Genomic DNA, 22791 nt, shown 5'->3' with positions numbered 1-22791 from the left:
CTGCAAGGGTCCCAGAAAACTGGAAGAATGCAACCATTATACTAATCCACAAAAAGGGAGACGTTAAAGAATTGAAAAATTATAGGTCCATTAGATTACTCCCAGTATTAAATAAAATATTTACCGAAATAATCTCCTATAGAATAAGGGCAACACTGGACCTTATTCAACCAAGGGAACAGGCTGGCCTCAAGAAAGGATACTCTACAATGGATCACATCCATGTCATAATTCAGGTTATCGAGAAATCCACAGAGTACAATAAGCCTCTCTATATGGCTTTTAGAGATTACGAAAAAGCATTTGATTCAGTAGAAATACCAGCAGTCATAGAGGCATTAAGTAATCGAGGAGTACAGAATGTTTACGTAAATACCTTGGAAAATATCTACAGAGGGTCCACAGCTACCTTAATTCTACACAAGAAAGCAGGAAGATACCTATAAAGAAAGGGGTTAGACAGGGAGACACAATCTCTCCGAAGCTATTCACTGCGTGCTTGGAAGAAGTATTGGAGCTGTTAAACTAAGAAGACTAAGGAGTAAGGATCAACGACAAATACCTTCGTAACCTTCGGTTTGCCGATGGCATTGTTCTATTCATCAACAATGCAGACAAGTTACAACAAATGATTGAAAACTTAACAGGGACAGTGTAAGAGTGGGGTTGAAGATTAATATGCAGAAGAAAAAGGTAATGATGAATAGCCGGGCAAAGGAACAAGGGTTCAGGAATGCCAGTAATCCTCTAAAATCTGTGAAGGAGTACGTTTACCTAGGTCAACTAATCACAGGGAACCCTGATCATGAGAAGGAAATTCATAGAATAAAAATAGGTTGGATCGCATACGGCAGACATTGTCAGCTCCTGACAGGAAGCTTACCATTATCGTTGAAAAGTAAGTTGTACAATCAGTGCATTTTACCAGTGCTGACATATGGGTCAGAGACTTGGAGACTGACAAAGAACCTTGAGAACAAGTTAAGGACCGTGCAAAGAGTGATGGAACGAAGATTGCTTGGCATAACATTAAGAGACAGAAAGAGAGTGATTTGAATCAAAGAGCAAACGGGTATAGACAATATTCTAATTGACATCAAGAGAAAAAAATGGAGCTGGGCAGGTCATGTAATGTGCCGGTTAGATAACTGTTGGACCATTAGGGTTACAGAATGGGTTCCAAGAGAAGGGAAATGCAGTCGAGGATGGCAGAAGTCTAGGTGGAGCAATAAAATTAGGAAATTCACGGGCGCTAGTTGGAATCGGTTGGCGCAGTATAGGGGTAATCGGAGATTTCAGGGAGAGGGCTTCGTCCTGCAGGGGACATAAAACAGGATTATTATTATTATTATTATTATTATTATTATTATTATTATTATTATTATTATTATTATTATTATTATTATTGTTGTGATGATGATGATGATGTATATGGCTGTTACTAGCGATAATTTTGATGGCGGCGAAATGCGAAAAACACCGGTGTACTTAGATTTAGGTGCACGTTAAAGAACCCCAGGTGGTCGAAATTTCCGGAGTCCTCCACTACGGCGTGCCTCATAATCAGAAAGTGGTTTTGGCACGTAAAATCCCATAATTTTTTTTTTTTTTACTAGCGATAAATTGAGCCTTTCAGTTCTCCCTATTCATCTCATTTATTTAGGCAATAAGGCAATCCATGGTGCTAAGTATCTATTGCGATCTAGATTGCAATTGGCTTTGGTTACGAGTCAGTGCAGTGTTTGTGTTTGACCGGACGAGGCACATTTTTCACCCTGGTGAGCCATGCCTCCTTTGAAATATTGGGTAATTTTTTATTCATGGCTGGTGGTACTAGTCAACATAGTTGGCAACATAGATCTTATTGAATTCCATCACATCTTGTGTCTTCATTTTGACAATCTGAGATGCAACATGATAATGGCATATTTATTATTTCAGTAAATGTTAATAAAGTTTGTACTGTTACTCTGGATGAATTGTGGTAGGTAGTAATTCCAGTGCTTGAGAATATTATTTTTACCATCAGTGCAATTATTTATCTTGTCATCAAATGTCCTAGAAAATGGCACTGGCAGTACAGTAGAACCTCGTTCACTTGTTCAGGAAAGAAATGTGAGAAAAATGTATTCGCTGGAAAAATTCACGATCCGAAATTGCTAGAAAATTTGACAGACTGTACTGTAGTTAACATCCACGTAATGCAAAGTGTTGCGCGAACGGTTGCAGCACGAGACGTCGACGCACGCAGAGCTGGTGGTGCGTGAGCGACCCAAGATGTGTGTTGTCGTTTTTGCGGCTTTGGCAAGTTTATGTTCGCACTCGTTGAATTTGGCCTTGGTCAGAAGCTTTTTGACGCGGGGCATCCTTGTGGGAAGTTATAACGTGCTCACATGGCGCGAATCATTGCAGCACGAGACGCCAATGTGCATCGAGCTGGTGACGCCCAAGCGCCCCAAGACGTGCATTGTTCTTTTCCTCTTGTGCAGTGTTTTAAAACACCAACAGGAAACCTAAACAAAACCATGCTCGGGAGCCACACCAAAATATGATGCCAGCAGAACGAAACGTAACATTCACTTCGCTCCGCTTGCAGCAGGGAATAGCAGCGCATTTGAGTTATCACCTATTAAAAGTGTGCAGTGCTCTTGCAGTGGCACCACACGTGCTGAGACACAGATTAAAGTTTTTAACAGGTGGGTGAAGATGCTTGTCGCAACAGGGTTGGCAGTGATAGCTGTGAATGCAGCATGTGACGACTTGTGAGGAGATTTACTGCTACTGGTATAGAAAGCTGAGTGCGTGCCGGTGTTTTCATATGACGTGGGCAGGGGAGTTCTACAGGGAAGCTGCTTCAGTGGGAGGCTACTGTTCTCAATTGTGCTTGCCTCGTGCCTTTTCTTCTTGACATGGGATCTAGCAGCCGGAAAACATGTACAATCGCAGTTTGGGGATCTAATGAGTATCTTGAAGGGGCAGCGCAATATGACGAAGACAGAGGGCAGGAACACACAGTGCCTTCTGTCTTCATCACATTGCGCTACCTCTTCAAGATGTTCAACCAGTACCAACTCGCCCAAATGTCTATCTTTCTACCGTATAAATCTAATGAGTGTTGGTGCCGAAATATTGTGTTTTCCTGGAACGTATCAGCTGGTAAGAAAGAAGCGTAACTGTATTGAGCCAGTTCTATGTTCTTGATCACAAAAGTTGGCACAGGGGAATCATAAGAAATGGGATTGTGTCAGCAAGGTTCTAATGTGTCTGTCCAAATTCCAGATGTTCAAGATCCAAAAGAAGTTACTTGCCACTTGGACATTAACAGAGACTGGAATTTTCGCCATTTGTTAACTATGAGACTATAAGGGTGCCAAGGGAAGGGAGGCACAGTTGAGGACGGCAGAGAATTGGATGGTGTAATAAAGTTAGAAAATTTGCAGGCTCAACTTAAAATCGGCTAATGCAAGGTAGGAGTAACTGGAGATCGCTGAAAGAGGCCTTCATCCTGCAGTGGACATAAAAAATATGAAGATGCTGATGATGACATTGATCATGATGACAGTGATAATGATGACGACTTGCGCTAACTTGGGAACATTTGTGTTGCCAAACTGTCTTGCGTTGTGTCATATTATTGATATGTCCTAGTGGGACATATGATGTCTGAAGTCAGTCTGGGCTGCAACCAACACCACATTCTCCAGAGTAATCCATTTAGTTATGCTGCTGCACATTTAGTGTCGGCATCATCTTTTTATTTCATGAGATGTGCACCACTTTTTGCACTTGGTGTGTAGAGCATGTTGGGGGGTGAGACAGTCATAATACACATGCAGTTATCTAAAGGTCACTGTTGTGTGGCATATTGTGGTAGCTTAATGAACCAACTAGCCCAGCAATACGTTTTGACCAGTGGCATATTGGATAATCAGGTAATATGTATTGCAGTAGCTGTGGTGTTCTGCTGCCAAATATAAAGTTGTGCGTTCAAAAGGCAGCCATTGTAGTGGCATTCCGATGGAGGCAGAATGCAAAAATGGCGCTGTACCTATGTTTAGGTGCCCATTAACAGAAGCCTGGCAGTTGCACTCGGGAATCGTCTTTCATAGCTCCTGTTCCAATTTGGGATGTTAACCCGCATCAATCACTCGATCAGGCGAACGAGGGAAAACACATAAGGGGCTGGCCTGATGGGTGTTTCTTGCTCTCTGCAGGGCAGCAAGTTCCACGACCCTTCGTACGACTACATCCCCGATGGGCAGTTCCGGATGCTGACAGTACTGTTGGTGGGAGCCACCCTGGTCACGGCTTGCCTGGTGCCCAACATCGAGATCGTGCTGGGCCTGACGGGATCCACCATCGGCACACTCATCTGTGTCATCATGCCCGCGCTTGTTTTTACGCGTGTCCAACCGAAGAGCACCAACGAGCGCCTGGTTGCCAAGGTGAGTTGGTTGGGCTTGTACGCGGTGGGGATTTTGCTTGAGCTGAGCACTTTCAACAATGATTCTGGAGGTGGTTCTGCTTGTTTAATTGGCCGTAGCCTCCTGTGTGTTTTTAAGTACTTACCGGTGCAGTAAGACCTCGTTAAACCGTACACGCTTAAGGGGGCACACTGCTTTCGCGTCGCGAAATATTGCCAAAAGATCGATTTTTTGAAAATCACATTTTCAGTTTCTATAACCCTTTTTCTATCTGATACCCAAAATCATCACTGTAAACCACTTAGATGTGCTCTAAAATATTCGCTTTATCAGCCAAGGTGGCGAAAAATTTTGCAGAAATCAAGAAAGAACAGCGTTTTTCAAGCCACAACATCTGGAACGGCGTGAACGAGCGCCGTCATCTTGCTCTCGTTGGAAAGTGTATTTCTCCGTCTTCAAATTTGCCGCTTCAGCGATCTCCTCCATACAGAAACAAGCGCACAAAAAGCAAATAATTGAAGGTCGTGCCGGAGTCTGCGATTGGCTGTGCCTGCCACGTGACTCCAGCGTGGTTCGCCATTGGTCCTGTGTTCGCGTCGTCTGCTCGGCTTATTGCACCTCGCGGGTCTGGACATCTCCACTCACCGTAATCTCAACATGTCAAAATGGGCGCTACGTGGACATTGCAGTAGCATGGCTGATCCCTACACTTGTGGACGTTTCAGACTCGCAGCTAAGCATTCCGAGCATCGGCGATGCGGACTTCGCAACCAAGATTCACGTGCGGAATCCTCGGGCATGCAGCTAAGCCTTTCAGCACTCGGTGTTTCGGAATTTGTGACGAAGCACATTGGCGCACGTAATCCTAGGACACGCGGCTAAACATTTCGCGCATAGGGAGTCTCCGACTCGGCGATCATGCACATAGCGCGCGGCCTTCTCGGTACCTCACCTAAGCATTTTGTGCATTGGCGCCTCGACTGCACGAATAAGCGCGTCCTCGAGCACACGCGACTGGGCATTTTGTGTGTCGGCACCTCGGACTGCGCGGCTAGGTACTTCGCGCGTCGGCGCCTCGAACTGTGCGACTAAGCACATAGCGCGTAGGCTCCTTGTATCTGCGGCTAGGCATTTCGCACGTCGGCACTTCATAGCCGCAACCAAACATATTGCGCGTTCACTCTATTATCATATTGTCACGATAGCTCGTAGCAATATCTATCATACCACCCCTTCATAAAGAGAACCTCGTCATGAGCTCTGTTCATTAGGCTCCTTGGGCTGGCACAGACACCTGGCTGCAGAAGTGATTGAGGCATCATACAAAAGTAAAATTCTGGAAAGCATCTAGCAGCTGCATATCTATCACTGGCTTTCTGATCCTAAGTTCTACAGCCATTGTCAAGTAACGACGACGCGGGAGGCTGCTGACATTCAGAGCCTTCATTCAGTAACATGGTCAATTCTACCAAAAAGAAAAAAGCCTCACTGATTGTACTTGAGGTTGCTATCAGTCAGGCAGCCTGCGGGTACAGGCTGCCTGAATGTACACTGGAACTGTATTCATGCCCACACAGAGTTCTGCACCTCACTTGGTTTGAAACCTAGGCACCATGCTCTTTGTAGAGCAGCAGCAGCAAAGAATGCCCTATAAAAAGAAAAAGGGGGTGGGGGGAAGCGCACCAGACCAGAGGCCACATGTACAAGATGCCCCACATCACAAAACACCCCAAAGGCTACAAATTTGGTTTCTTTAGGGAACTAAAGAGAAGGTGAAACTTTGAGAGCCGTTTTCTCAAAACTGTTTTTCTGCCTTTCTGCTCAGTTTCTGGAGCTGATTTCTTTGTTACCATTGAACATATTTTGACTGTTTTTTTTTTTCACGTTCCTTGGGCTGCAGTGCAGGTCGTGACATTCTCGCTTTCTTATCTTGACCATTTGTAAGTTTACGGTATGGCTATTCGTCTTCCCTGAAAGTATGCTTGATGTGAAGGTAACATAAAATATGGCATTCCAAAGAATTTGTGTTGCGGAAAAAAAATGCAATAATGTCACGACCTTCAGCACGCATTTAGCTATGCAGTCAATACTTAACAAGCCTTCTGTCACATTTTTTAAGTTCCGCAGGCTCTCCAGAAAGTAGGAGGGAGAAAAATTCGGCTCAATAAAATTGAATAAAATCTTCTCAAGGTATCGCTTTGAAACTTTCATGGAAGCATTAGGGAGACATTCTGAACATTTGTGCCAATTTTCACCAAAATCCATGAAGAAATAAGGAAGTTGATTTTCAAAGCCACGTCCCCCCTTAGACAGTAGTTTCGTTTTAAAAGTAGCAAAGTCAAATCCTCGACTCAGCGGCCATTGCACATAATGTATTTTGTATCCGCATAAACTGTACCAGCTTATTGCGTACGTATCGGTTAACACGTAGTGTTTCCACTTTTCATCGCGCAAACACGGCGGTGCGTAGTCTCCATCGGGTCGCCCGGCCGAACAACAAGCCTCTGAGATCAGAACAATGGTATCCAAGCACCCTGCGCGTTTGCACGTGAAGCCCCATCAACATCAACATCATTTTGGCGCTGTGCCAGAGAGCGTTATGGCCGCGTTATTGCCGAAGCTCGAATAAAAAAAACGTTGAGTGCTCAGCATAGAACAAAAATGAGACATCATTTGTGCTATCGAACGTGACACGAAGAAGTAGGTGCTGGCACACGACAGGGATCTACTGTTGACTACGGTGTTTGGCATTTGGAATGCGAAGAAGTTGCTCGGCAGCGCTGCTGCGACCGCGAAGAGATGTCGGCTACGAGGTTTGACTTTTTGCCATCGTTGCCTCTGTTGTTGCCAAAGAGTCACCTAGTGACAGTGATAAGGACAACCCGGAAAGCGACAGCACAGGCAATTCAGGCCTGACAGTGGCAGAAGCTCCACTTTACGTCAGCCGCATGAATGCAATCATCACGACAAGAACAGCACCCCGAGATGAAAAGGGTGCGCCGCGACATCTGCAATGCTACCGCATCCGTGCATGAAGAATATGCAATGCCAACGAGGAATCTGCCATGCGAGTGTTTGCCGAGAAGAGGGGGCTGGCTGAAAAGCTGGCTAGCAGCTTCAGTAAGTTTGAGGCTGCGGTCATCGCTGTTAGGCCGCCGCGGCATCAAACAAAAACAGCACTTTTGTCGCGCGAAGTGCATAAGTACTGCATGTCTTTTCCCATTTCGTCGCACTCTCTCTGAGTTCCTTTTTGACAGGTAAGTGGACGATCTCAGGCTATTTCGGTTAAGCAGTACTACCATTTAGTGTATGCCGTATTTACTCGCATAATGATCGCACTTTTTTGTAAGAAAAATTTACGCAAATTCAAGGGTGCGATCATTACGCGGGTTAAATTTCCCGCGAAAAGAAAGAATTTTTTTTCATCCCGCATTTGCTGCGAGATGCGGGTGTGGGACACTAAAACAAAGATGACGGGCAGCGGAGCAAGCCGAACGCGCCGAATGCGATTTTTTTTCTTCTCGTGAGTACATTACGTGCATTGAAACAGTTTCTTCCGTATCAGTGATGAATAATATCGCTAATATCGGCAAGTTTGCGGCAATAACGTAGACATTTCCGCTTTGAGGGGACAGAAACAGATGGGCGCACTTAGCTGCCAGTGACATAGAAACGCATGGCCGGCATGCTGCAGAAACTGCGGCATCTGTCTTCACTACTATCCTAATACGGCACATTTCCGCTAAGGGTGGGCGAATATCTTAGCTGTGTTACAAGCGTCGGCGTACGAATAGGGTACACTTTTAACGTATCAGTGTAAATGTGGCTATTATCATTGCCACCCGCGATTTGTTGCGTGCCCACGAGTGCAGATGAAAAGAATCGAAAGGCGCCTTTTTTGTTTTTGGTGACCAAAACCATTATAAAGCCTACACATAATAAAGGCAAGTTTGGTTGTAGCTTTTGTTTTTGCCATGCAAGTGCGGAAAGTGATCAACGGAATGAAATGGGGTATCTGCTTAAGAATGTTTGGTGCATGCAGACCGCTTGGTTTATCTTAAAGAGTCGTTCGCATTCGACAGATGCTAAGCACGATCATTATTAGCTAGACTTGGCACATGACATATCGCTGCGGCAAGTTCGGGTTGCGATCATTACACGGGAAACAAAAAAAATCTAATTTTGACGACAAAATTCAGGGGTGCGATCATTACCCGAGTGCGATCATTATGCGAGTAAATACGGTACTTGTTACAAGCTCCAGCCAACTACGGTTTAATAAGGTATCAGTGTAATGCCAAAACAAGGGGTCACATAACCCCTGTTACATGGGCAGCCTTTACCATAATTAGGCTTAACCATGATTTCGTCGAAGTTGGTTTGCTGTTGCTATGCAGGCTTGGTTAGGTAAAAGAACATGATCACATGGTAATCATATGAGCATATTTGTTACAAATTTAGCTACCTATAATAAAATATTCTTAAGTTGTAAATTTGTGCAACAATTATGAATTTCATGAATGATAGTGTGAAATCGTACTTATGTCGCATGTTCTTCACCACTACACAGAATTCGAAATCAATCTTTGAACCCTTGCTTGTTGAAGCCAGTAGAACAGCCAAGTCAATGCATTGTTTGAGATTGAATTTTCTGGCTGTTTTGCTCTTGTTTGTGGCTGATTTTCTAAATCTAGTATGCCTCTAGATCTTCCCAACACGTATGAAGGATTGTGTGGTCACAGCTGGTCAGTTAATGTGCCTTTGGTTTCACAATTCAGACAAAGCTGCTGCACTTACAACTGCTATGGAACCTGCCATCTTGTCTGGTTCTCTCTTTGTGAAGGGAAACTGGTTGCAAAGCTCAATTTGTGATAACCATTGTAGATGGGGGTTCTGTCAAGCCACCTTCATACGTAAGACTTAGCCTTTATGGCCAACTTTCTATTGCTCACCTTGTAGGGCTGGGCTTTGGAGGTGCCAGGACAAGCAGAAACACAACAACACACTGCTGAATAACCAGCACAACAACGTTTGTCGCTACCAGAGGATTCGCTTCGAAGCAGGCTAGTTACAACCAAGATGTTTGCCGGGCTCGCGCAGCGAACAGAGGCGAGACGTCACAAAGGATGGGATCGACATGCTTACCTGGGGCCCTTGCTTTGTCAGTGCTCGCAGCCTTCTCATCTTCGGTGCTCGCTGGCTATGCTGATTTCGATGCCCATGTTATGTTTTTTGTTTGATCCCACAGGCGCGGAGCTCTGCAGCAACGTGATTTTGTACGTCTGTAACCAGTTCGAAGGTGTGGAGGGTATGTCGTGGCACTGGCGCGATGCCACCCGACATCCCGCATGGGAAGAAGCCATGCAAGAGCTTTACGCTCTACTCGGGGCTCATGGCGTGCATGTGGGCGCACGGAATCGTCACTTTCCATAATTCCCATGTTATGCTTAGGTGACTAACTATGGTTACATCTTCCATGTAACTACAGTTGCCAACCGTTTATTTGGACCTAACAGGGACTGCGGAAATGTCCGAATAAACAGGTGTCCGAAAAAGCAGATTAAGAAAAAAAAAAGAAATCCTTTATTTCCACGCACTTATTCGGGCTCGGCAGTAGGCTTGAAGATATTGTGAATGCGCTGTTGCATGCTGTTCCGTATGCACGCAATCAGATAAGCCTGAATCTCGGAGAGTGTTGTACGGTCACTATAGGCGGCTGAAAGCACAGTCACTGCTTGTACACGCTCCGCATGCGACGGCACCATAGCACATGGTGCGTCATCTTAAGACTTGGAGTCGTCATCCAGTGGTGCAGCAGAAACGAATGATCTCACCGTCATCGAGTTCTGCGCATGTCAGTACAGCAGCGAGCAGTGTCGGCAGCTGTGAAACTGTCAAATGAGACAGTGTCTGGAATCGCAATGCAACCACTGCGCAGGTCTCGGCAGAACATTTTCGGCGTCAGTAGGGAGCACATCGGAAGGCGACAAATCCTAGGCCTCCCAGCACCCGCTTGCCGGATTCCCTAGCGCACTCTACGCGGGCACTGTCACTTGACGCGATGTTTCCGTATGCCGCGTTGGATCACCGCAACCTTGACACAACACACAAAGCAACCACCACCACGCCGTCACGCCGACACCAGTCGCACAAACTAAAAGCGTGGCCTACTCGCAGCGTCGTGCACGCAGAAATCAGCTACTGGATTGTCTTTATTTATTTATTTCAGAATACTGCAGGCCTTTGCTTGGCCCAAGCAGGAATGAATTTACATTGTTACATAACCAAGAGAATAAAATGATATGATATTAGCAGCACATGGATACCAAAAGAATAAACCAAAGAATAAAATTATACAATATTAGCAGCACACGGATACGAAACATACATATTATCAGGTAAGTAGACGATGTAACGAATCAGAAAAATTTTTTGAGGAAAAAACAGACGCCGGTAACGAATTCCAATCTTGCACTGTTTTAGGGAAAGAACTGTATCTAAAACTGTTAGTTTTGGCAAAAAAGGGAGCAAGTGAATGCTCATGAACGCTCAGTCCTTCTCACTAGAGGATGCTTATTTTGATATGGCTTACTAAGCTGAGACCAGAACTGCTGTAGCCACTCTATCGAACCAGGCAGAAACGATGTTGATGAGCGGGGATTTGCAGTAGCGCCACTTTGTGGGCAGCAAGGAGGCTCCGTTCAAAACAAAAATGGCGTTCAGCAAGTCGAACCTTGCACCCGTCAGAGTCGGTGCATGGTGCAAGTGCTCTCGATCGAGTTGGCTCAAAGAGTGTCTGAAAAAAATCAGGCAGGAGTTTGCAAGGTGTCCAAACTTTCGGCAGTTGTTATACATTATGGTCTATGGGGAGAATAGCGGTGCCGCGAAGCAGACTGAATAATCAAGCATGTCCGAAATTTTGGAGTCCGAAAAATGAGTCTGCAACTGTAGCAGTAACCATAGTCGGCTGTAACCATAGCTAGTTTAACCGTTAAGGCTGTCTGTGGGGCAGAAGTATTAGAGGGTAGACCGCTTATAACATAAGTCACCAGAGTCACAAAAATCTGCTCTAAAGTGATACTGCACTGTAACCAAAGTAACACTTTTCAGAGGCTGCACATATGCAAAACATGTAGACCATGGAGGAAAAAAACAGAATAAGAGAGGCCTTGACGTCATGTTTTTGAAGCTGGAAATGCAGCCATGTTGGTGTGCCATCTCCCCTTGCGCCTCCAATCAGCTCGCCGAAGCAGATAGGCGGGAGCTTTGAACTTGCATTGCTACGAGCCGCCAGTAGTGGGTGCTGCTGACATGCATCAGAACAGAGCCTACGAAGCTTCTGTAACAGCTTTAGCAAAGCAAACGTGCTCCTATGCTTTTCCGTGGCCTGTTGAAGACAACGAAGACACACGCCATGATTACTTGAGTGTGTCTGTTGCTTACTGACAACTCAAACTCAGACCCAAAACACAATTTTCAAGCTTACACACTACACTCCAGTCAGGTTGTCTCACGAACAGAATCTGCTGTGAGAAAGACACGGGCCGAAAAAAACCTACCTCACTTTTCAGAAGCCTAGAGCAGCAGCGAGAGCTTCAGGAGCGTGGTTGCTATGGCAACGTTGACGTTTGAGGTACCAGTCCCACTGGTCCTTTGCGATAAACAGCATGTGACTTCCGCCACACTTTCTCCAATACGTCTGTGCTGGCCGGGGCCTTTCCTGTGCTTTCGTTCCTCGATGATGTAGACGAAGAAGCTCTGTGGGTACGAGAATCTAAGCATGCCACTGGGATGTTTGCATCCATTTATACAGTCTACGTTCATTACAACGCACCTGCGTACAACGGACTTTGGGATATAACAGACCATATTTCAGCATTAGTTAGTTATAGCTATTCTATTAAAGGGCCCCTGAAACGGTTCGGACAAATTTTGTAGACGCGTAGGGTACAGCTTAAGTAGAACATTCGCACCACAATTTAAGTGAAGCGTTACATATTAATGGAGCTACAAGTGATTAGAAGTTACCCTCCTCCCTAGCCATGCTTTTCCTCCTCAACTCGTTCTCCGAGCGAGCGGGGCTAAGCTCCGCCTTCACTGGTTCAGCGTCACGATGCGACGTCACATCGTCCACTTGCGGTTGTTTTGGAGCCCGGCCCTGCCCGCGCGAGACTGCTCCGCTAGCCGCTTGGCCGTAGACCCCAAGCGAGAGCTATCGAAGCAGCGTGCGTTGCGAGCATTCTGTCGTAGCGCCGAACATGTATTGTATTCCGGTAACCACAGGCAAGCTGGTCATTTCGGCAAATGACTGTAGGCATAAACTCAAGCTGATGAAGGAACCTTAGCATAGACGTACGTGAGTGGCCTGATCGGTCCGCAGGGTCTATACACTTGTTGGTGCAGAGCTTAACCAGCCAAACAAAGCGCTAATATTGCTCTAACCAAGTGTAAAACATTTTAAACATTTATAAAAACAACGTGTTCATGATTACACTCCTGCGAAAAATACACACCAGCAGCAAAGAAGGATACACTTCGTTGCTGCTACTGTGTATGGTTGAGCTCTGTGCCACCAGGAGGCTGCACCGTGCAGACCATTCGCATTTGCCCTTCTGCTCATCTCACGGCTCATCCCGTTATGGCAAAGTCAAGCGGCCAGACTCTGTCCCCTTGTGCTTGCGCTTTCCCTAATACCGGACTCTGGAAACGCGATTGCGTTAGTAATCTTCCGGTGTAAAGTGATGGCCAGAAACGCGCAAATCCTGGCGACGATCAGATAGCGGCAGTCCGATGCGCAGCAGCCAGTTTGCTCGTACGCTGCCTTGCAGAGGGACACGATGTCGCAGCTTCACATATTGCCAACCGCTACGTTTGCAGTCTACAAGGCAACAAAGTCGAATCATAGTGCTCGCGAAAAGACTGAGACCGACTCTGACCGCGGAGCTCTCTTCAACATGGAGTACGTTGTAACACAAGCAGACGACACACGCTGTGTGCCGGAAGTGCTTAAGTGTACTGAAAAATTATTCTTGTGCATTCTCTTTATGTTACTTTCTTTTCATAAAAACAAATTAACTAACATTCCAACTATTACGAAGATCATTTGTGTACCATAAGATTGGAAAAATTATCGATCACACGCCCTTGTCAGCCTATCGGATAGCTCGCCCCACTGACGTCGTATGGGTGATTTCGGTCATATGGGTAGGGGCGGCTTAAAATTCCGCCGAGCAGTGTGCTGCGATCGGCAGCGATGTGCATATTTAAAACCTTATAATAAATTACAAGCTTTACGCGGAGCACTTAGATGTGTCAATTAATGATCAGAAGGACCTACTCTAACGACTCAATACGTTTGTAGAAAATCGTCAAAAGCGTTTCAGGGTCCCTTAATGCAAAAAAGTTCGTTTTTAATAGACCATGCTACAACAGATTATTGGCTACAGCGTACGAAATTAGCGGCAATTTTTTGCATAATCTGAAGTCATTATTGCGCACGCGCGAGGGAGGAAGGCGGGGTGGGGACTAGGCGAGAGAGAGCATGTTGTACTCCGATGGTAGCTGCTTACGGCGCAGCCGCTGTATCTTGAAAGCGATCTGCAATGTGGACAAAGTGCACCCAGTGCCGGTAGCTTTGTATGCGCTGTGCTTTCAACATTTTGTTCGTGTTGAAGCAAGAGACAACACGAAGGTAAATTCACTCGCTGCTGCTGCTGCCGTGCTTATCTTGCTTAATTTTCTATCGCCATTGATACTTCGCCTTTCGGGCGAAACTGCGACTTCTTTGTTTGTTTTTTGCTTTGTATGTTTGTCTTGCTCTTTGCAATAAAGTTGTTAGACATTGTGACGAAAGCTTCGGAAGTGTGGAGTTTCATATATTACGGACTTTGGATAAAACGGACATACAGTGGAACCCCGTTCATACGTTTTTCACCGGACCGGGGAAAAAAAACGTAACAGCCGGGAAAACGTAACAGTGAGGAAAGCTCCGAAAATGAATGAAAAAAAGTGCAGCTTCAACTATAGACAATTTATTTCCACAGAGTGCGCTTAGGACCTAAAAAAAAGTCCAGAATTGTGGCTTGCCGTTTCTTTCGCTAGCTAGAAATCATTGCTGTCAGCGTCGCTGTGAGGTGCGACGTACCTGCGGAGGAGGTCCAGAGCCGCAACGGCTTTTCGAAAGCTACGATTTGGCAACTCCCCGGCATCATGCGGCTCGTGCATCGCAGTCTGCGACTTCACTCGCGACCGAGATCCCATCGATCTCGGCGATGCTCTGACACTCTGACGTCCCGACAACAACATCCACGGCGACGTAGTCGTCGTATGTGACCGCCATTTTGGCTTTTGGCGAGTTTTGGCCGGGCTTGGCTATGGAGCTGGCTGCAAGAAGCCGCACGCCAATTCGATGGCGGCCTCTCGAACTGGCGTGCGGCTTCTTGCAGCCAGTTCCATAGCCAAGCCCGGCCAAAACTCGTCAAAAGCCAAAATGGCGGTTGGAGCGCGTTGCCTACTTTAGCCCAGGCGGGTTCGGGGGGCTAAGTTGGGACGTATCATGCGGGAACGTTTTCACAGCTACGACGTAACAGCGGGGTTCCTTATACATTGGATCCTATGGAAGCTATGCCGGGACCGGATGAAAACGACGTAGCAGCCGGGAAAACGCAGCAGTGAGGAACGTAACAGCGGGGTTCTACTGTATTTTGTTGGATTATCAGGCTCTGTTGTAACGAGAGTTGACTGTATTTACAAATGCTAAGAGGTTAACGTTCAAGGACCCGTAATCTTAGCATGAAGCTGACAAAATAGCAGCAAAAAAATTTGATATTGAGGAAAGTAATTCACCAACTAATTTTTCAGACCTGCTCAATTATTCGGAATTATCTACTGCACTGCCACCAACTCCGCAGAACTAATGTAGAACAGCAATCAGAGTTTTGCACATTTTACAGTGCCTCATTCCATTTCTCAGACTCCGCATGCGCGATGTTGAAAACGTGGCGACTGCGATCTAAGTTGCTGCCATTCGAGTATTGCACATGCCACCCGCGCCTTCCATTTCATCGTAAAGGTAGTTCCTCCACTTTCCTTGCGCCGCGCAGCTACTGCAGAAATTTAATTAAATTTAATTAAATTTAATGAAATTTAAACAAGCCAGATATAGGAAGAATGAAGTTAGCCTGAAGGAGCGGAGCAGCATTAGAGTAAAAACAACTGTTGGTAATAATGCGAATGGACTGAGTTTGAATGTGCTGTATGGATGAAAGGTGACAGCTCTATGTATTTCCCCGTGAAGTAATGCCATATGTGATGTGACTATGTATGAATGCAAAGTATAAAGACAATATGGCGTGAACAGAAAGAAATGTACGAGATTTAATGAGAGCTCTTATACCAAAAGCAGTGTTTTGCATAACATAACCAATAAGATTATTAAAGTGCAAGTTAGGCACTATTTTATTTATTTTTTTTTTAAATTTGATGTACCATACAGCCTCTACGGGGGCATTATGCCAGGGTAAGTTACACAATCGGCCGCTGGGATTAAACGATGGCCTATAGACACTTGTGGTAGATGAGGGAGAACTTTTTGAGATGGTTTAAAAATCATAAAATTGAATTTTATGTGGGTTCAAAATTGGACTGTTTAAAGAACACCATTGAATAACATTGGTCAATTCGTTGTACAGCTTAGTGATTAGCGTTGTTAACGATTTGTGTAACATGGAAATGGTGGTATCATCTTTCTAAAGGACAACGTTAGAAAGATTAATGCAATCAGGTAAATCATTAATGTAGATATAAAACAATAAAGGCCCAAGTATTCAGCCCTGTGGTATTCGTTAACAACCTTAACATTTAAATAAATGCCACCTATGCCGACTGATTGTTCACAATCAAAGAAGCAATTTTTTAAAAAGAGAAAGGTGAGCCAGTTATACCCAATGATTCCAGCTTAGTAAACAAAATATTATGATTAACGGTGTTGAAGGTTTTAGTAAAATCAAGAAATACAGAACCAACAAAATCGCCATTGTCGATGGAAGACTGTAAGAAATCGATTAATGATAGTAAAGCTAAATTGGTTGAACTACCTGCACGAAAACCAAATTGGCAAGGCTTTAGCAACATAAATTTGTCTAGATACTTGTTAATACGTTTCAGAAGTGATTTTTCAATAATTTCGCTAATTGATGAGAGAATAGAAATAGAGCGATAGTTTAGGACCTCTGTAATGTCACCTTTTTTATGCACCAGGATTAACTTGGTCTGCTTAAGGGAACTTGGAAATGTACCACATTTAAATATGCAATTAATTATGTTGCTTAATACTTCCACAATATATGAAGCAGCGAGCTTTAAGTGATAAGCAGAAATATTATCTAGCCCAACGCTAGAGTTCTTTAGATTCAGCATTGTAGACCACACTTCGTCAGGGGTGACAGGAAAGAAAAAAAAATTTATGTTTACAATGTGTAATAGGATACGATGAAGCTACTGGCCTATTATAGTATACCTCATAAAGGTAATCACTAAACGAGCTAGCAATGCCAGATGCCTCAGTCTAGGTTTGTTGTTTATAATTTATTTTATCAATTATTGTACTAACCTGCAGTCTATTCAAAAAGTCATTGAAAAGTTTCAATTTTTTCTCGCAGTTATTTGTCTTACAAAATTCTTTTTTGTAAGGTCGCTTAGATTTATTTAGAAAGTTATTTAACAGAGTAGTAAGTTTTTTATACCTAAGTTTTAGACCAAAATTGAATGGCTGTTTTTTTTTAGTTTTCCTATTTATATTATCTTTCTTTCGTGTGCTAGTTAACAAACCCTTTTGTTAACCATGGATTATGTGGAAATTTAAATATTTTCTTGCATTTCACATTTTTAGTGTTTGCATACACAGCTTTAAGAAACAAGGAGCAGAAATTCCCTAGTGCTGTTTCAGGATCACGCAAATTCTCAATGGAAGTCCAGTCAGTATAAATTGTATTGATGGAGTTGTCCAGATTTAAGCTAGAACAAAAATAGCATGTGTTATAGTGAGGTAGTTTTGTGGCGAAAGTTACAAGTACAGTAAGATGATCAGTGATAAGTACATCAATGACGCCTGCGCGTGGTATTGGTGTGATATTGCTTAAAGCGTGGTCAAGAAGAGTACCATCTTTATTGGGTGAAGATCGTGTAGGGGATGAAATTAGACTCAAGCCTGAAACCAAGAAAGCAATCACTATATGCTATTGTGCTGTTATATGTGTCCAATAAATTAATATTGATATCACCAACCAGTACAACTTCCTTGTTTTCAGCAGAAATTATATCGAGCACTGTGGCAAAATTACAAAGAAAATCAAGGATAGATTAAGATGTGTAATGGTAAATACATGCAATGATCAAATTGTTAAGATTCCTAGAAGGGAAAGCATTAGGTTGAATCCACACGGATTCACAGTTCAAAACATTTAAAGACAAGTCAAACCTACGCTTGTACTTAATTTCAGACAATATAAATATAGCCGAGCCACTGTAGCGACCAGAATAACTGTGACAATATTCTGAATTGTACAAGCGAAAACCATACAGATTGCCATCAAGAGAGCCTAACCACATTTCAGTAGCGCACAGAAAGGAAAAAAAGAATGACAGAGCGATTCAGAGAAGGCAGCAATGCTGTCATGGTTTTTGCACAAACTACGCGCATTGATGTTCAGTAAGAAACAGGCAGAATAAGAGAACAACGATTTTGTTTTCTTGGGTGAAAGCCGTGCCATGATGATATAAAAAAAGATTATAAAATAGGAAAGATAAACTGCAGAAATCAGCATCAAGCGAATACGCATAGATCTTTCTGCATTTATCGAAAGGTATAACAAATTATCATATATAGTGAAATAAAATAAGAATGTTTACCATTATCCGAGTGTAGTGAATATATGCGTGGATATCGAATATAACAAAGGTATTCTAGTGTCGGTTGTGACTTTGATATAGTAAGCATATACAACTCATCTATAACCGATTTATCCAGATTGAAATTTCTTTGCAGGTGGTCTTTTACTATTGTCCATGTGGTTACATTTCACCGTAATTTGCATACCACAGATTAGTTTCAACTGGATCCACTGTCTATTCTTTAGCTTACTACAGTCGAACATCCGTGTTCATTTTAAGCATATACATTCGAGTTCGGTTAAATTGGACCTGACAGGACTAACGAAATTGAGTTATCGGGCAGATCAAAATGAACAGGAGGCAGAAAAAATGTTGACAAACACCACTAATTTATCGGCAGTATCTGCTTCGATTCTGAAACAGCCCCAAGACAAATGTGCACCCACTGTTTATGGCTCCAAAGTAGAAAGCTAGCATAAAATGACATTAGAGCTCCTAAACAAGTTAGAAATTGAACGTGCAGTCTATACTTCAGCAAAAAAAAAAAAAAAAGGAGCATCCTTCAATTCAGCCAATGAGAAAAACACAAAGACAGCGGACCTCGCCTTCAAAAAAATGGAAATTTGTTTACCTGATGTCCATCTTCATTGCTCTCGGACAGTGCTTTATTACTGTCTATTGAAAACTACAAGATGCCGTCCTTCAGACAGTTTACAGAGCATTTGATAGTCTGCATTTAATAAATGCCTCCACAACAACCACAAATTGGATTGTGGGTCACGCCTAGATTAACCAGTTCACTAGTTCGTCCTGTGACGTATACAATTCTTAAGAATGCTAAAAACATGTGATGCAATTTGTTGCTGCTACCTTAATGTGCAAAATAACTTATTGTTTGAATGTGCTTTTGTAATCAAACTGAATGTTGCTGCTACCTTAATGTGCAAAATAACTTATTGTTTGAATGTGCTTTTGTAATCAAACTGAAATCAGTGCGTCCTTGTCATCATGCTATGCAAAAACATTCGTTCTGTCACCATCCATGTTTGCCATCTTGTGATGGCAGTGGCAATGACACTGGCTAAGCTGGCTCTGGAGGTTCAACGCTGCAAACATAATTTTCGTTTGGTAATGGACTACACCACCTAAGCAGTTTTCAGACGAACCTTCTTAGCAAAAAAGGCATGAGTTAGAGCCTGCTAAACTAATAAACTATAATTCATTGTGAGCTACTGTTTTCACTTTAATATATTTCTGGTGCAGGCAAAAAATAGCTGTTTTCAACAAGAGGCGACTGTACTTGAGACAGAGACAGAAGGAAGAGAAAAGGCAGGGAGTTTAACCACAGAGGAACATTACTGTACCCCAGGTGCGACCAGGAGTTACGATGCCGCTAGCAGAGTCACGAACTGCAGTCACCATTGTGATCAGGCGCGTGTGTCGTGACCAGCCAAGTTCTAATTAGCCGAGGAAGGCTAATTTCAGTTTCTAAATAATTAGTTTGGTCCCATAGAAATGAATGGGCGTCGGCCAGAACCTTTGGTCAGGATATAAATGAATTGACTGAAACATTGGATTAAGGGATGTCTACTGCATTAATTACATGCTAATATTGGCGAGAAAGAGCTCAGATTAATTTTATTATATCTGTTAATTCATTGTATCCGTGTTCGTTCTATAGAGATTCAACTTAACAAGCGCCGAGACTCGAGTGTATGTAGCGTCCTCATTACGTATGCAGTTCCTGTCCTGGGCAGGCCTGTGCATCATGATTGGCTGCACAATGACCACGCTGAGCCAGATGCGGCCCCCCGACCGGGGCTCACCCCCCAGCCACTTCAACCCGGTGGCTGTGGTGGTCTCAAAACCAGCTCCTCTGCTTCGTAAGTCCGCTCAGTTATTTCTGCATGGCAGAACAAATTGTATTTTTCAGATTCGAGTTTACTGTTTTTTCAGGATGGAAAGCATTGCATGAACGAGTGTGCAGAAGGTCTCTTGAGAGCATATTGCTGGGAGGGGCAGGCTTAGTACCCTTGCGCTCATTGCAAGAGGGCAGAGAATGAGAAAAAATTATGTATTTTAAGCATGGTTACTGTGACTAACAATAGTTTTCCACCTTGAGACAACTATATAGTGGCTAACACTGATTGCACCAGTAAAACGTTACCCACAGCACAATGTGCCATTTTTCATGTGCCTTCACCTGCATCTGGGCCTTTAGCGCTGTTCTTGCCTTGAATACGAATAACCAACTAGCGATGCTTTCATGTGAATAGAAACCACATTCTGCCCGTGATTATAAAAACAATGCGAGTTTCCTTTTAAAACCCCACCATTCCACATAAGAGAAAATTCAAACTAGTTCACATTCATTCCTGGCCATGGTGAGTATATTAGTACAAGGGAAACAATAAAATAATAATTAAGTAACAAATAATTATTATGGTAATTAATAATGGTTTTGCTGAACTATTGACAACTGGGGGCAAACTCCCTCCAGCATATAAAAAATGCTTGTGTGGGTGAACCCTTGCACTAGGTGTCCAACGTGTAGAGCATTTAGGCATCGAATTCAACGTTTAAAAAATTATATGTTAGGCCTTATAGAGTTAAAGACTTTTCTTATGCCTTGCTTTCATATTATTGCAGGAGCATCTTTTAAAATGAGAGATTACTGCTTCAGATGCATGTATATTCAATGCCTGGTGAACATTAAGCCAAACCATGTAGCAGCACTTTGCTTTAATTGTGCTTGAAAAGTTTAATGCAGATCAAGCTCAGTGAGGATCGAAAGTGTTTGTTTTGTTGGGCAGTTGATTTCAGCAGTCAGGTCCTTATTAAGGGGGGATGAGGGTCATGAAAACTTATTTTTTTATTTTTCAGCATACCTTGGGGGGGGGGAGGCTTAAATTTTGTGCGCAGATATATTGTAGAATGCTGGTTTCAAATATGTATTTAGACTTCAAATATCTCACTTAGAACAAAAGATATGACACAATACAATAGTCCTAATTAGGTCGTTCCTTACGGGCCTTTTTAGTAATTTCTCATTCAAATAAGGTGTTTTTAAGAATATGCAGACATTTCCAAAGGCCCACTGCTCATCCTAAAGCTAAACAAATATAAATAAAGTAATTGTGCTTATCACAAATAAATACCAAAGTTGGGAAGAAAAAAGCAATATGGCAGTATTTAGCCTACATTTGATTTAATTAATAATCTATCACATTTTAAAAAAAGCTGAAAGCTTTAGGATGTAGCTGTGATATTACTAAAAAAATCGTACCTAGTTCACTGAAATCAGTTGATGCAAACATTATCAAAACTTCCGTAAGGCAAAAGCACTTGACAAAAAAAAAAAACAAGTTGAGAAAATTGTGTTTATTGTTTACTGCCGCTACCTCTTTTGTCAGTTGAACTAATGGAAAGCCTTTAGGCACTAGCATGTTGCCCAGGTGTTGCTGAGCACAAGGACACCAAATTTACTGAAATCGGTTCATGAAAACTTCATCAAACCATTAATAAGGCAAAGGCACTTGAAGAAAAAACACATCCAGAAAGTCACTTTCAAGTTTTCACTTTCAAGCGTCGCCCCTTAGACGGAACTGCTGCTTAAACGGAACATCAGCCTCATGATTGGTTGGTTTTGTATTCATACAATGCTCTTGAAACATGAAACTTTCAGGACACATCTAATCTTGTCTGTTGCTTACAAATATGCAATTAAGTTTTTTCTAAAGTCAATTAAAAAAAAGTAGTTACAATTTTTCTTGTGTTAAAAATTTGGCATGTACTTAATGTACTCCAACACGATAGCTAAAAGTATGAAAGTATGTATGTTCCTGGCTGTTCAAATACTGCAAGTTAGCACTTGGATGTTTGTACCTGTACTTTAGCCAGAGTTATGAAATTCTAAAGTTGCATGCAGCTTTACACGTGTGAATTCTTGTTGGAGTTTCTACAGGATTTCAAAAATATTTCAGTCTGCTAGGACACTATATCATATTTCTTGTGCACTCTCCGACTCACCTGCATTCAGGGAAAAAAAGAATGACGATAATTGAATCAGTAGAAGAGACACAGTTCTGATCCCAAAATTTGAAAATTTAGAAAAGCTATACTTAAGAAAAATTAACTAGCAAAAAAACTAGGAAAATTAAATTTCAAGCTTCAAAACCGAGAAATAATAATTACAATATAATTAGAAGCGCAAAATTCTTTCGCTGATGTAGACAATAGGTGCACGTACAGGCTCCTAACAGAATCTGGAATGCACCAGCACGAACCCACGTACGTGTGAGAGGCACGTGAATAGGCATCGGCACATCGTCTGCGGTCTCCCAAGTAAACCTACACGCAGGGATAGAGTGCAGTGTTCAACTTCACCGACTGCGTTATTGTCGATGCGGTACAAGATTGCGCGACCGACGCAGTGACTTATCTGTAGCGCAATCTTGTCGGCTTGTCTGAACCTTGG

At 43.1% G+C, this 22791-nt stretch overlaps 1 protein-coding gene across 3 annotated transcripts in view; it reads left to right on the top strand.

Annotated features, from left to right (window-relative positions):
* Positions 1-22791, top strand: part of LOC142590582 (uncharacterized) — a 123886-nt gene that overhangs the window by 54397 nt on the left and 46698 nt on the right. For all 3 annotated transcript variants that reach the window (XM_075702887.1, XM_075702888.1, XM_075702889.1), the window contains 2 exons: positions 4215-4445; positions 20056-20197. In XM_075702887.1, the coding sequence (XP_075559002.1) occupies positions 4215-4445; positions 20056-20197 (373 nt within the window). The remainder of the gene's footprint in view (positions 1-4214; positions 4446-20055; positions 20198-22791) is intronic.

Source organism: Dermacentor variabilis, chromosome 8 (genome assembly GCF_050947875.1).
Source record: "Dermacentor variabilis isolate Ectoservices chromosome 8, ASM5094787v1, whole genome shotgun sequence".
NCBI lineage: Eukaryota > Metazoa > Arthropoda > Arachnida > Ixodida > Ixodidae > Dermacentor > Dermacentor variabilis.
Note: the sequence above shows the minus strand (reverse complement) of the source record. Positions and strands in the feature narration are given on the sequence as shown.